Below are 13,490 nucleotides of genomic sequence, written 5' to 3'. Positions count from 1 at the left end.
CATAGTTTTTTTTAAAATAAACAAGTAATTTATATATTTTATTTCAGAAACTTTTAATAGATATAATATAGTTGGGAATAAATTAAATATTAGTTGTAATTATTTATAAAATAAAATATTTTGACATAAAAAAATAATATATTTGTATAAATTAGGACGGATGGAATTATGTGGAAACTATTTGCTTCGCGTCAAAGTTTCTCCATAATACGGTTGACTTTCCTGGTCCATTTTAACCTGCATAGGAGGCGCACTGCGCACCCTAAGCATCTTTCCTTTTAGTTTGTCCTAGTGCCTTGACCAGTGCGCTCTACGCACATGGCGTATCCAAGTCTCCTTTCTCAACTCCTACCCCACTGATTAAAGCCTTCGTTGACTGCTCAGAGGAAAAATACCCCCGACGAACACAATATCCACATGGCGATTTCATCTCCAGCGAGTGTTTCCGGCATCTTCTGATTCTCTCCAAAGGGTATTTGAATCTGGGTTTTCACCTCAATCTCGAGTTCTTGTTATTAATCGGAGATTTTTGGGGGATATGTGTGGACGAAGCTAGGGTTAGCAAAGCTTAAGATTTTTGGTTGAGCTGTTGCTTTTGGTTCTGTTCTGTTGAACAAGTTGGATTTTTTATTTGTCTTTATTTGGAGACGGGTTTAGGTAGGAATTGAAGATTTGCTTGTGGGTTTAACTAGTTGACCTTGGGATTTTTTTTAACATTTTTTTGGTTTGATTTGTTAAATGTTGATGAATTATAGTATAATTATGCGACTCTGGAGTGGTTTGTGTTTAATGTAGGGAAGAAAGGTATGGGTTTTTAGTTACTTTGTTGGGCGGTGTTTGTTGGTTGTAGGTCTTGATTATAGGGTCTACGGTATGAAGAAGTTGAGGTCAAGTGAAGATCTAAATTCATTTGGAGAGAAGGGTGCCGTGAAAGACTGGGGAACGAGGGACGAGGATTCAGCTTTGTACCGTACGTCTTCCTCGCATAGGAACACTTATTACAAATCTTCTGACAGTGGGAGAAAAGTCTTTTCTTCTTCAGCATCTAGGTATGAACATCTAGATGATGATAGAGAGAGCTCTAGACTGGTCAGAAAGCGATCAGATTATGATTCAGAAAGTTATGATAGAAGGAAGAGTTATGATCGGCATAGAGATGGGAATGAGAGAGGTATTACTAGCTCTTCGCCACGGGCTGGTTATGCAATGGATCGGATGCATCGGTCCGAGAGCTTTTGTGGACCCAGGAGAGATTTTCCAAAGGGATTTAGGTCTGAGAGGGATCGGTCGAGGAGGGAGGGCAGTGTTTCAGCATGGCGGAGGTTTGTAGGTGGGAAAGATGGTGACGATGGGACTAGGAATGATGGCACTGAGATAGGTCGAGGAAGTAGAGTGGAATCTGAGGAGATTGGTAAGGCGAAGTCTCCTCAGGGACCAAGGAATGCGAAATCCCCAGCTTGGTCAAAGGACTCTGGCAGTGAGCAGTCCAAGGGTGTAGAATTTAAGAAATCTGAAGACCTGCCCGTGGAAAGTAGTGGTCGGAGCAGTGAAAGAGAAGAAGGGGAACTGGATCCTGATCCACAACCCCCAGTCTCTTTGACTAATAGAGAGATTAAAGATAGAGATGCTGCACCATTGAACTCCTCACAAAAGGAACTCAGTGATTGTGTTGACACTGAAACCTGGCATGGCAAAGCAAGTGCTTTGTCTGAAGAAAAATTAGATGTAGTGGGTGGCTGTGAGAAGCAAGCTGAATGTGGATTATATAACAATGTTGAAAATGTCGTGAACAAGAATAAAGAATTACCAGATTGTCAGGTTACCTCTAAAACACCCCCAAAGACCACCAGAAGCACAGATGAAAATGAAACAATTGGAGAAAATGAGCTCGACAGCAACAAAATGGAGAATAGAAGAGACGAACATTTCGATGAGGACGTGAAGTCATCACCTTTTCTAGAGCAAAAGGAAGGGAAGGATGGTGATCTTGAAATGCGGGCAGTTGATCCTGGTATGAATGGCAAGGTGGGATTTGTAGAAAGAGGTGATAAACATTTGATTGAGGAAACAACCAAAAGTTTGAAGGACAAGGGCAAATGCCTTGCCATATTGACTAACTCTGCTGGCTTTACAGAAACTGATTTGGAGATTGAAAACGAATCAATGGACCTTGTAAAATCTGGAGATACTGGAACTGAAGGGCCCAGTACCAGGGGATTTCAATTTTTCTCCTCTGTTCCAATCAAGAAGCAAGAGAGAGTTGAGCAATCAAGTCACAATAAGCCGAAAGATGATAAGTTGGCACTTGAGCTTTCCCTTAGCTTGCCAAATGTTTTATATCCCATTGGTTCTCAGAGTAGAGTTCCTGCTCCTGGTTCTCCTAGTCATGCCAGAAGTGCTCAATCCTTTCATAGCTCCTTCCGGACAAATTCTGATGGATTTACTGCTTCAATGTCCTTCTCCGGTTCTCAGCAGTTCACTCATAATCCCAGCTGTTCCTTGACCCATAATGCATTTGATTTTGAGCAATCTGTTGGCAGTAAACCTTTGTTTCACGGGGTGGATTGGAACGCTTTGTCAGTAGATGAGAATAAGAATAAAGAAGTTCCAGCTTATCTAGGCACATCATCCAGAGGAAATAACTTGTACGGCCAGTCTCAAATATCTCTAGGTAATTCTACTGGACAAGCTGAGCTACAGCAGCTGAAAATGGGGAAATGCCAGAAATTACCAATAGGGCTTGATAGACAGTTGAGTTTTAACAAGCACTTATCTGGAGCACAGGCTGTTGGATCGCTTGAAAATGGACCAGAATATCACAGAGATAGGAGGCAATTATTGCCAGAGAAAGATGGTGGTGGATCACTAAGAATCAATAATTATAACCCAAATGAAAAAGATCATGGATCAGTTGTTGGATCTGACTTTGCCGAGTCTATAATTACTATGATAGTTTCTGAACCTATTCGTACAATGGCCCAGAAATTCAATGATATGACTGGACAGCACGTGATGCTGTTGAAGGAGTTTGTCTCTGACATCTTCTTGAATCAAGCTAAGCAGTGGCAGCTGAGTGCTTTGCAGAAGTCATTGAGGAAAAGGGTAGACTTTACCCTGGATTCATTAACTAATGCACATCGTGTTCAGTTGGAGATCTTGGTGGCGTTGAAGACAGGGCTTCGAGAATATCTTCTACAGGGATGCGAAATCCCATCTGCCGATCTGGCCGAGATATTTCTATACAGTAGATGTAGAAATATCACTTGCCGGAGCCTTCTACCTGCCGATGAGTGTGACTGCAAAATATGTGTGCATCAGAATGGTTTCTGCCGGGAGTGCATGTGTCTTGTATGTTTGAAGTTTGACATGGCATCCAACACGTGCGGTTGGGTTGGTTGCGATGTATGCCTACATTGGTGCCATACAGATTGTGGATTAAGAGAATCGCGTATCAGGAACGGACGGAGTGCAACAGGTGCTCATGGCATCTTGGAAATGCAATTTCATTGTCTTGCCTGTGAGCATCCTTCCGAGATGTTTGGTTTTGTGAAGGAAGTTTTCAGTAACTTTGTGAAAGAATGGACGACTGAGAACCTCTTGAGGGAACTTGAATATGTGAGACGAATATTCTGTGCAAGTGAGGATGCAAGAGGTAAACAGCTGCATGAAATTGCCAACCAGATGTCATCTAAATTAGCTGATGGAGCTGCGCTTCAGGATGTGCAAAATCAAATTTTGAGTTTTTTCTCTGGTGAGATTTGCTTTTGAGTTAATTTGTCTTGCTAACACTTTACTTCTGTTACACATACTACGTAGGAGTTTAAGCAGCAAATTTTAACATGTTTTTTTTAGAAAATGGTGTCACTATCAATCCGGACTAAATCTATATTTTCTTTTTCTTTTGTGTTTAACATCTTTCTTAATTAAAGTTCTGAAACCCAAGTTTTTCATGACCATGAGCAATACAATCAATGGTAAATTTGTTGTGGTTTCACGCGGACCAGGATACTTGACAGGCCACAAATAACATGCTCTTTCTCTGTAAAATCTTGGTGATCTTCATTATACTTTATTTTCAACCCTCTACATTTTCCTGACTTGTGCAAACTGCTACGCACAGGGAAAGAAAGACATCAAGATTTTATTTGAACAATTGAAGCCAATTCTTCGATTTGTACCTTACTTTCTTTTCTTGTTTATTTTTTTTCTTGTAATTATTTCATCGACACTGCTACGAATTACTTACTTGAAACTCAAAAGAAATTTCTTATCAAGACTTCAAATATGAGGAAATGAAGTCATTGAAACCAAGTTTCTGGATCATGTTCATCTAGTTTGAAATTCTTTTCTTTGATATGTTATGGAGTTAGTTTTGAGATTTTACTGGTTTGTCGAGCTTGTAATGTTTGAATTAGTGATAATATAAAACCTCAGTATCAGCCTGGGAGATATCTTTGATCCTGAGAGCTTCTCATCTTCTATCGATACTTCTCCCCACTTTGTATGGCCTTGAAATATTTGGCTTTGTTTGCTTATGTTTCTGGCATTTCTGGAGCTTCGTGTTTCTGAAAAATTAGTTTTCAGAAAATGTATAGAGAATGAAACATGTGTTTGTTTATATTTTTAACCACACGGTATGATTTTTCAATAATATATTTGCTAGTTATAAATTTTAACAATTATTATTATTATTATTATTTTGGGATGGATGTAAAGGTAAAATTAAAAGTAATATTATATTGAAAGAAAGTGAATTATATGAAATGGATAGTAGTGTTGTTTTTATTTTGTTCATTTATTTGCTAAAATCACTTCCTTTGATTGCAGAAAGCCAAACACTCGGGACTAAAAGTATTTCTATCGAAGCTCAAAAGGACTCGTTGACAAGAAACCAAAATATCAGCAATGGCAGTGCCGGGGGGAGTCAAGGGACTGGGTGGATAAAATCCATTCGTCCAACTAAGGTTGCGCCCCTTGAAAACTCTATCCATTTGCTTCCTGATTTTGACAGCAAAAGGAATGACAAATACTCGATGACCATGGACTTTTTAAAGAATACTAAAAAAGAACCGATGTTCGATGAATTAGAGAGCATTGTAAAAGTCAAACAAGCGGAGGCAAATATGTTTCAAACACGTGCTGACGATGCTCGAAGGGAAGCTGAAGCACTGAAGCGTATTTCAATAAAAAAAGATGAAATGATTGAAGAAGAGTACAAGAGCCGGATCGCAAAGCTGCGTTTGTCAGAAGCTGAGGAAATGCGAAAACAAAAGGTGGAAGAGCTCCAAGCTCTGGACCGAGCTTATCAAGAATATTTCAATATGAGAATCAGAATGGAATCAGACATCAAAGACCTTCTGTTGAAAATGGAAGCAACGAGAAGGAACCTTCCAACGTGATCAACATGCTGCTTTTCATCTTACTGCGAATCCCTCAATATTTCTGAAGTTTCGCCTGCAATTATCCTTGCATTTTGTATCTATTAGGTGCTCTACTAAGTATATCTTTTCCCAAATTCACTACTGTGCAGTGCAGTGCTATGCTAAGTAGCTGACTAGAATCCAGGCAGATGGTAGCTACCCCGATTTTCTTCGACAAAATTCGGTAAGAAATGAGAAGTCTAAGTTCATCGCTACTGTTGTTTGTAATCAGTATCTGAAACTAAATTTAAGCTACTTTCTTTCAACAAAAAGAACAGATAATCTATCTTGTTAGTCCTCTTGGATTTCTGTCTTTCATTTCTTCTGTGATTTTATATTGGTGAAACAAGAAAAATGAAAACAAAGCTAAATGGCTGTAGCGTTTCTTGTGAATCTGAGTTTGCTCTAGTTTAACCAATATTCAGTATGTCTTTTATACGGCAGAATTGGGTTACTGATTTTACACAAATTTATTTATTTATTTTTTAAAAATAAATATATCATTAACTTAAATCAATAAAGCTAATATATCATTTATAGAAGTAGGGATAAGTCCACCCGACTTGACCAGACATAAAATCAGTGGTTCTTAGATGTCTGATTCGCTGAACAAAAACAGAGGTATGATTAAGAAAAAAACAGAAGTATAATCAAGAAAATTTGACGTCAAACCAAAGGTTAGAGCCTTAGAGGAATCTGAATGGGGGCTATGAAGAGCATTGGCAATCATTTGTGCATGAGATTCGACGATCATATTCCTTTATATGTTTTGCTTTGAGCCAGCATAGTGCTTCGCAGATTCCTAAAATTTCTGCCATAGTTGGGGAGTGATAACTTGTCATATTGCCGTGACAAGTCTGACAACGCTAGCAATTTAAGTTCGTCAGTGTTCTTTTGCATTTCATGAATTCATCACCACCGAATGCCTCTTGAATGTTGAAATGGGACATTATCGATATTGTTGAAGCCTGAAATTTGAGGGATCATTATAAACTACACTCTGGATCTAATGGTTTCCAAGATCAATTCATATTGCAATTATATAAACAACCGACTGACTGCATATCGGAGTAACTCTGCCTAGAATCCATGAAAAACAGTAGCACTTGGCCAATGAAAATCTTGATCCCTCGACGTTAATGCTCAATAATTTCATGCACAGTTAATAGGAATTGCCCATATTGCTTGCTATATGGCTGAACTATTTCCTCCTTGTTTGGTTTTGTTTGTTTGTTGATTTACATCCGTGCAATTTGCTCGACGATGCATCTGCTTTTAATATTTAGTCATTCTGGGGTTCTCTGAATGTTAATGAATCCATATTTTATCTGTTCATTCAAACATAATCTTAGAGTTTCATTGATTTGAACAATTCGCGGAATTTCATTTTAGCTTTTTATCTTTGAGCACCAATTTGTTTTATTTTCTACTAGAAATTCCATCATCATTCAACTTTTCTCCACTTAATTTTGGATAACACAATATAAAAATAACATTCGGCCTGTAGTTCATCTGGATGACAAAATATTCAATTGCTACATATTTTTGTTTCATACATATTTTTAATTATAGTTCTAAAATTTATTCGTATGGTTGTACATGTGTTTAGTCCAAATCTTTGAAGTCTACTGACAATAGAAGCTCATAGAATTTGAGAAGTCCGGTAGACAAGCTCAAGAAAGGGTCATTTGAAGACCAAGACGGGAGGAGTTGGTACATGATCTACGATGAATGATCGTGGAAGATGACCAAACTGTTCGGTGGAGTTAAACAAAAGCTGAGAGGAAGAATCAGAAAAACACACATTCAACAAAAGCAGCAGCAAAGCTTCTTCAATTTCTCTCAATAGTTTACATGTATATTTTTTAATTTTCAGCATTCTAGTTTATTTAGATTTTGACATATTCATCCGGCTTTCTTGTAAAAATGTCGTTCAAGTTCATAACAACTTAATTAAATGTGATTTTATTCATAGATTTTCTCTATAATTTCATCATATTTCTCAGTTTATATTTTTTCGCTTTGAAGTCATACCGAGAGAATTAGAACTAACGGTCGAATCGGGACTCACAATGTTTGATAAAGAAGCCAGATCATTCTATAATATTTGGCACGATCACGTACCCAAAACGTCCTTAAATTTTCGTGATAAACAACATATATATAGATATATCATATCTATATTTGATATATATTTTGTAATAATACCCACAAACTAAAAAGTACTATCATTTTAAATTCCATTTCCACCCATGTCATAGTCCTGACATCGACCTAAAAGACGAGAAAGATAATCCTAATCATTCTAGAAAATAACCTTAGACAAAGCTCATATGGTTATATTATCACACAAATTTCGGTGAGACAATTTCGTGAGTTAATTTTATGATATGAATATTTTATTTGAGTCGTCAATAAAAAAATTTTATTTTTATGTTAAAAATATTATTTATTACACAAAAACTCTTGTAAGACGATCTCATGGATCAATTTCGTAGGGTCAGATATCTTATTTGGGTTATCCATGAAAAAATATTACTTTTTATGCTAAGAGTATTATTTTTTATTGTGAGATATCTCATAGATAAAGATTAATGAGACTGTATCACGAGATACATGTTGTACTTACCTATTGTAAACATAACTAAACATGAATAGTCTTGCAAGATATTAATGAGGGTCTAGTTATTAAAAATCTATGGAATACTTTGAAAACGAAGTGGAATATATTTATAACGTTTCAATCCAGCGATGAGCATTCAAGAATCACGTTTTGTCCAAATCTCTGCAGCCATGTAAATCGGATAGAACCGCAGCCCCAAATATCCCATTTTTAGATCATAGATACGCGTATAAAAACTCGGCACACGAAGTCTTCCTTCGTTAATTTACCCCCATACGAGCCAGAAAACCTTGAGTTGGCCGATAAATTATGACCATTTGTCCAGCTTTCTCTTCACTTATCAACATTTCTGATTCCAGAATCACGAATTCGAATGTGGGTTTCTCCAAGATCTACTTTTTATTGGGCAAGAAATCTTTTCCCCGTTTTCGCCCCAAGAAATCTGTCCCAATTGCGGATAACTACCCCTCGTCATCGTGTTCCTGCAATTCAGCCACCATCGCAAATTCAGTAACTCTCGATTTCGGTAGTGTTAATGACGAGGAAGTTGAGAAAGCTGAATCGAAATTGGGGTCGAAAGTCCGGGTCACGGTTCCACTCATGGTGTACCATGTGCCGAAATTGCCTGAACTTGAGTTGACGGACAAGGTTGGTGTGTTGAAGCAGTATGTTGGTTTTCATAAGGGGAAACGGATCTCGGCAAACTTGCCGTATAAAGTGGAGTTCGAGACAGACCAGGTTTTGGGGCGTGACGGTAAACCGGCGAAATTCACTGCACACTTGAGGGAAGATGAGTTTGAGATTCTTGAATAATTGTTTTAGAGTTTGATAACAGCGTCGTTTGCCTTTTCTTTTTGAATATTAATTGCGGCGCTTTGTAATAATTTTGTGTACAAGTACTATTTTTTGTACCACATTGTAGATATTTTCTTGCTTGAGTTCATATTTTGCTCATACCCGAATTGGTTTTTGAATAAATTGTTATTGCTTACTCTGTTTTTCTGCAAGTTTTCCTATCGGTCTCCCGGAAATTTTTTCTTCACTCTTGAGGACAGGATATAACTGTTTGAAGTTAATTGAATGGAGTTCTATGAAGATTATGCTAAGAAGAAGGTTGATTACTGATTCTTAATGCGTGAAGATTCTATAGCAATGGTTAAGCATTTTTAGTATGACAAGTTGTCTCTAGTGACTACTCCTAGTTAAAATGCCGATCTTATTGATTTTAGCATTTTGGGTGTAGTTAAAATAGAATTTTGTTTAGGTTTACTAAACATATGAAGAGGTGATGTTTTGACACCATATTTTTGCCCAATGGCTCAATCCCATGTGAGGAATTGTCAGCCATGAGCTCTGTGCTGAACAAAAATAAACCCGTATAACTTCTTGATTGAAGATTAACTTCAGTTGATAAATTGTCATCTGTGACAAGCTTAGGAAAAGCATGGCATTACCCCCAACTATATTTTTGTATTTTTTGTTATGCTCAACATGGATATATTGATTTTGTACAAGTGAAAAACTTTTGGAAATGAGACAACTACGCAGCTGAAAGCATGCTAACATGCAAACATCTAAATAGGTGATATTAATGCACCTTTTTATGTTCATTATTGTGCATGTAGCTAAAAAAGCAGTAGATAGATTTTGCATCTGACAAATTATTTGAATTCAATTATATTATGTTTATTCTTAATCAAGCATTTGGTTATTCAGAAAATGCCATGTCCTAGAAAGACTAATATTTTGTTTTATGTCAGACTTCTGGTTGTTTCCACCAAATCTCTTGCTCCTATTAAGCTTAACCTTAGTAGAAGTGGATAGCTGCGCTGGTGGACGTCTATATCCACCCTTAAGGTGGTATTACCAGCCATCCTGGAGGAACAGTTGATTTAACAATATCTAGTCTTCATCTATGTAGTGTTTCATCCACTTTAGGTTCTATCAATTTTATAACAACTATCTCCAATTTTGCAAAAAGCCACACCATGATGGTAAAGTCCCATCTTGTGTGTTGGACGAAGTGACAATAGTCACATTGAACCCTCAAATACGTTTGAAGATCTCGAAATGATATTCGTGTGAGAATTCGCAAAAATCCATTTCCATCTATAATTAAATACAATTTTCACGTATTTTGACCATATATTCTAATAGAGACTTCACTGTGGAAATTCTGACAAAAAAATTACACAAACCACGCCTTCAGAGAGTGATTTGTCGTGTTAGGTCACTGATATAGGTTTTTTATCTTCTAGGCTGATAAAGGAGACAAATGGAAGAGGGGGGGAAGGGGTATGAATTTGGGATAAAAGAAATGAAATGCGTCTTTTCTTTTATGATTCGAGCAGTTTCAGTTACTCCTTATGAGGAATAATATGTATGTAACAAGTAGGTTGTCACTCTGAGCTTATGTTGTACGAGTGCACAAGGAATATTGTATTGATCAAGGTATGATGAAAGAGACATTCGTGTGATGCCTAGACTTAGGATTCATGGAGGCTCCACCATTATTGCGCTCCTCGAGTCCCTTTACTCAGGGTAGGCATGTGTTTATAAGAAAGCCATTCCTTAACAAGAAAGCTGGAGCCTTGGTCCGATAGTTAAGCATGCTTTCAATTTGCGGACAATAAATCCAACATAAAATGCAAGATGATAATCATTAATTTTTGCAAATAAACTATTGAGTATTTGCTTTATTTTAGTTTAGTCATTTGTAAAGTATACATGACGTTATATGTCATAACGTTTTCTTCAGACATTTTGATTTTAGCATATGATCATTTAGGATGCTTGGCTCCAATAAAGCGTGCTTGTCAAACTGCGCCTTACGCCTAGGCTCTACAGAACTTCAAGCCTTAGTATGTCTCGTGGTTCTAATAATTATGATACATCTTGTTTTTCTTTGTATGCCTGAAGTATAGAAGTCAGTAATGAAAATACATACAGGGCTTAGGCTACCAACAAATGTTGTAATATTTTTTAGACTAATTTCAAATAATCGTTGCATCTTCCTTAGTTCATATGGCATTGTTCCATTGTTTTGATCTGCATCACGGGCATATCTCCGGTTTGCTTCCCAAAAATATAGTATTTTCCACATCCTTCCATTCTAACAGTATAAAAAGTTTACAGCAAGATGGCATTTTCACTCTTCATCCATCTGGTGCGCGGCTGCTAGCATAAATCTCCAGTAAAATGCCAAGTTTTTCAAAGAATTTATTATTTTGGCTTTTAAAAACTCATGTTTGAGTATTTGTGCAATTGTTTTCCTGCTTTACTGGAGCAATTGTTGCCAAAATGGTATTAGTTTCAGTAACAGGAGATTTCTACTAACAATCCAGTTTCTGAATTCCCCTCAGCATCATGTTATCCAGGTTGGTTTCGTTCCGGCATTGTCGGTATTATGTTTTTGGAGATTGTGTTGGAGAATTGGTTTTCAAGAAGTTTCTTTTAATTTGGACACCATGTAAGTGTAAGAATGTATTGGATTAATGAGGCATCACTAAACGTATTTACTTCGTTCTTTAAAAGAACTTGTGGTGAGTTGAAATTTTATGATAATTTATGAGGTTTAAGTATTACATGCTAATTGAGTATATTTTGAATTAGTAAAAGTAATAGCTGCGACAGATATTAGACGTAGATATTGATCGATAAAAATAACCAACAAACACAAAAACTCGATGACAGATGGATTTTTATTCGAGAGTTGAAAGCGCGAGATTGTGTTTTGAAAGAAATTTTTTCCCTTTTCTTGATCTAACAAACACAAAAACTCGGAGACGATGAATTTATATTCGAGGGTTGAAAACATGAAATTGTGATTTGAAAGAAATTTCTTCCTTTTTTTGATCTAACAAACACAAAAACCCGATGACAGTAAATTTTTATTCGAATCGAAAGCATGAAAATGACAAATATATTTTTTGGTCATCTTAAGGAAAAAAATCTTCACCTGGAAAGAGCTAAAGTCTCCGCATACCTTTTGATGTAATTCGATCACGATAATATTATTATTTTTTGCATACACAAATTATTTTTAAAAAATGAATATATATGATTCAGTACTATTATTCCTATATATAAATTTTCAAAACACATGACTGCTATTTGATGATAGAAAATATACCAATATAAAATTAAATTAAAAATAATATTTCCACATTAATCATCAACCACACGCTTTATAAAATGAGTAAACGGATCTTTATCTGTGAGACGAATCAATCATACCGATATTCACAATAAAAAATAATATTTTTAGCATAAAAATAATATTTTTTCATGAATGACTCAAATAAGAGATCTGTCTCACAAAATATCACTCGTAAGATCGTATCACACAAGTTTTTACCTTATAAATATATATATATATATATATATTCGGAATTTTAAAAAAATCATATATATTTAAAAAATTTATAACTTATTTTGAACATAAAGACTCCAATATTGCTCTTAAGTCTTAATTCTTTTATTTATCGGATATCAGAAAGATCAACTGGCACAGAGTAAAAACAATGACAGGCACATGGTTTTGGGAGGGATGTCAATTTGTTAATAAAGACAACTTTCATTTGTATAAACATTTTAATAGCTGAAATTTGTTTTTGATGGAAGATGTGTAGATCGATAATAAACAAATAAGAAAAAAAAAAAAGAGAATATGTAAAGAGTTTTCAAGTTGTATTGATAAAAACCCCTCGGATATACCGACAATTATAGAGAAAAAAAAGCATACGTTGATAGTATTTCATAAAAACTAACATGAGGTCGTCTCACGTATCAATTTTATGAGACAAATCTTAAACTTCATTTGTCTAAGAAAAAATTATTACTTTTTATGTTAAAAGTATTACTTTTCATTGTAAATATAGATCGAGTCAACCCGTCTCACAAATATAAATATAGAATCTCCACGAAAATAAAACTCTAAAGTTTTAAAGCAACGAAGATCAATATATATCCCCAAAATTTTGAGATATATATGTAATTTAAAGAGAATTCAAAATCATATCTCAATGGTTAAAACATTTCGTACAATAAAAAGTTTGATGCACCGTTTGATTCGCTAATATATATCCTCAAAAGGTTTGATGCACCATTTGGTTCACTATCCTAATATCATTTGGTTGACTATATTATTTATCCACATTTTTATTCAATCTAATATCATGTTTGATGCACCATATTATTTATCTACCTACCAATTATTTATCTCACATCAATCAAATCATTGAATTGAAATTACAATATTATCCTTAATAAATAATATTATAAATATTTTCAAAAAAACAACAATATAATATCATATTATCTCAAATTTAATCAAATTAATCAATTAAATAAAATATTATATTAATTATTATTTTATATTTATTATTAAAAAATATTATTTATCTCACGTCACAAACCAAACGTTCGCGAATTAATACAATAAAAAG

At 35.3% G+C, this 13,490-nt stretch overlaps 1 protein-coding gene across 2 annotated transcripts; it reads left to right on the top strand.

Annotated features, from left to right (window-relative positions):
- Nucleotides 1-206: 206 nt before the first annotated feature.
- On the top strand, nucleotides 207-5,717 carry LOC142519075 (protein OBERON 4-like). Of its 2 annotated transcripts, XM_075621967.1 has the most exons (3): nucleotides 207-472; nucleotides 851-3,751; nucleotides 4,828-5,717. In XM_075621967.1, exons 2-3 carry the CDS (start codon nucleotides 874-876, stop codon nucleotides 5,397-5,399), a joined length of 3,450 nt encoding a protein of 1,149 aa, XP_075478082.1. In that variant the 5' UTR covers nucleotides 207-472; nucleotides 851-873; the 3' UTR covers nucleotides 5,400-5,717. The 2 variants fall into 2 exon arrangements, with proteins under 2 accessions (XP_075478082.1, XP_075478081.1); XM_075621966.1 differs by having other exon boundaries at nucleotides 207-3,751.
- The last annotated feature ends 7,773 nt before the right edge of the window (nucleotides 5,718-13,490 follow it).

This window comes from Primulina tabacum, chromosome 11 (assembly GCF_025594145.1).
Source record: "Primulina tabacum isolate GXHZ01 chromosome 11, ASM2559414v2, whole genome shotgun sequence".
NCBI lineage: Eukaryota > Viridiplantae > Streptophyta > Magnoliopsida > Lamiales > Gesneriaceae > Primulina > Primulina tabacum.
This window is presented reverse-complemented; position numbering and strand designations above follow the sequence as displayed.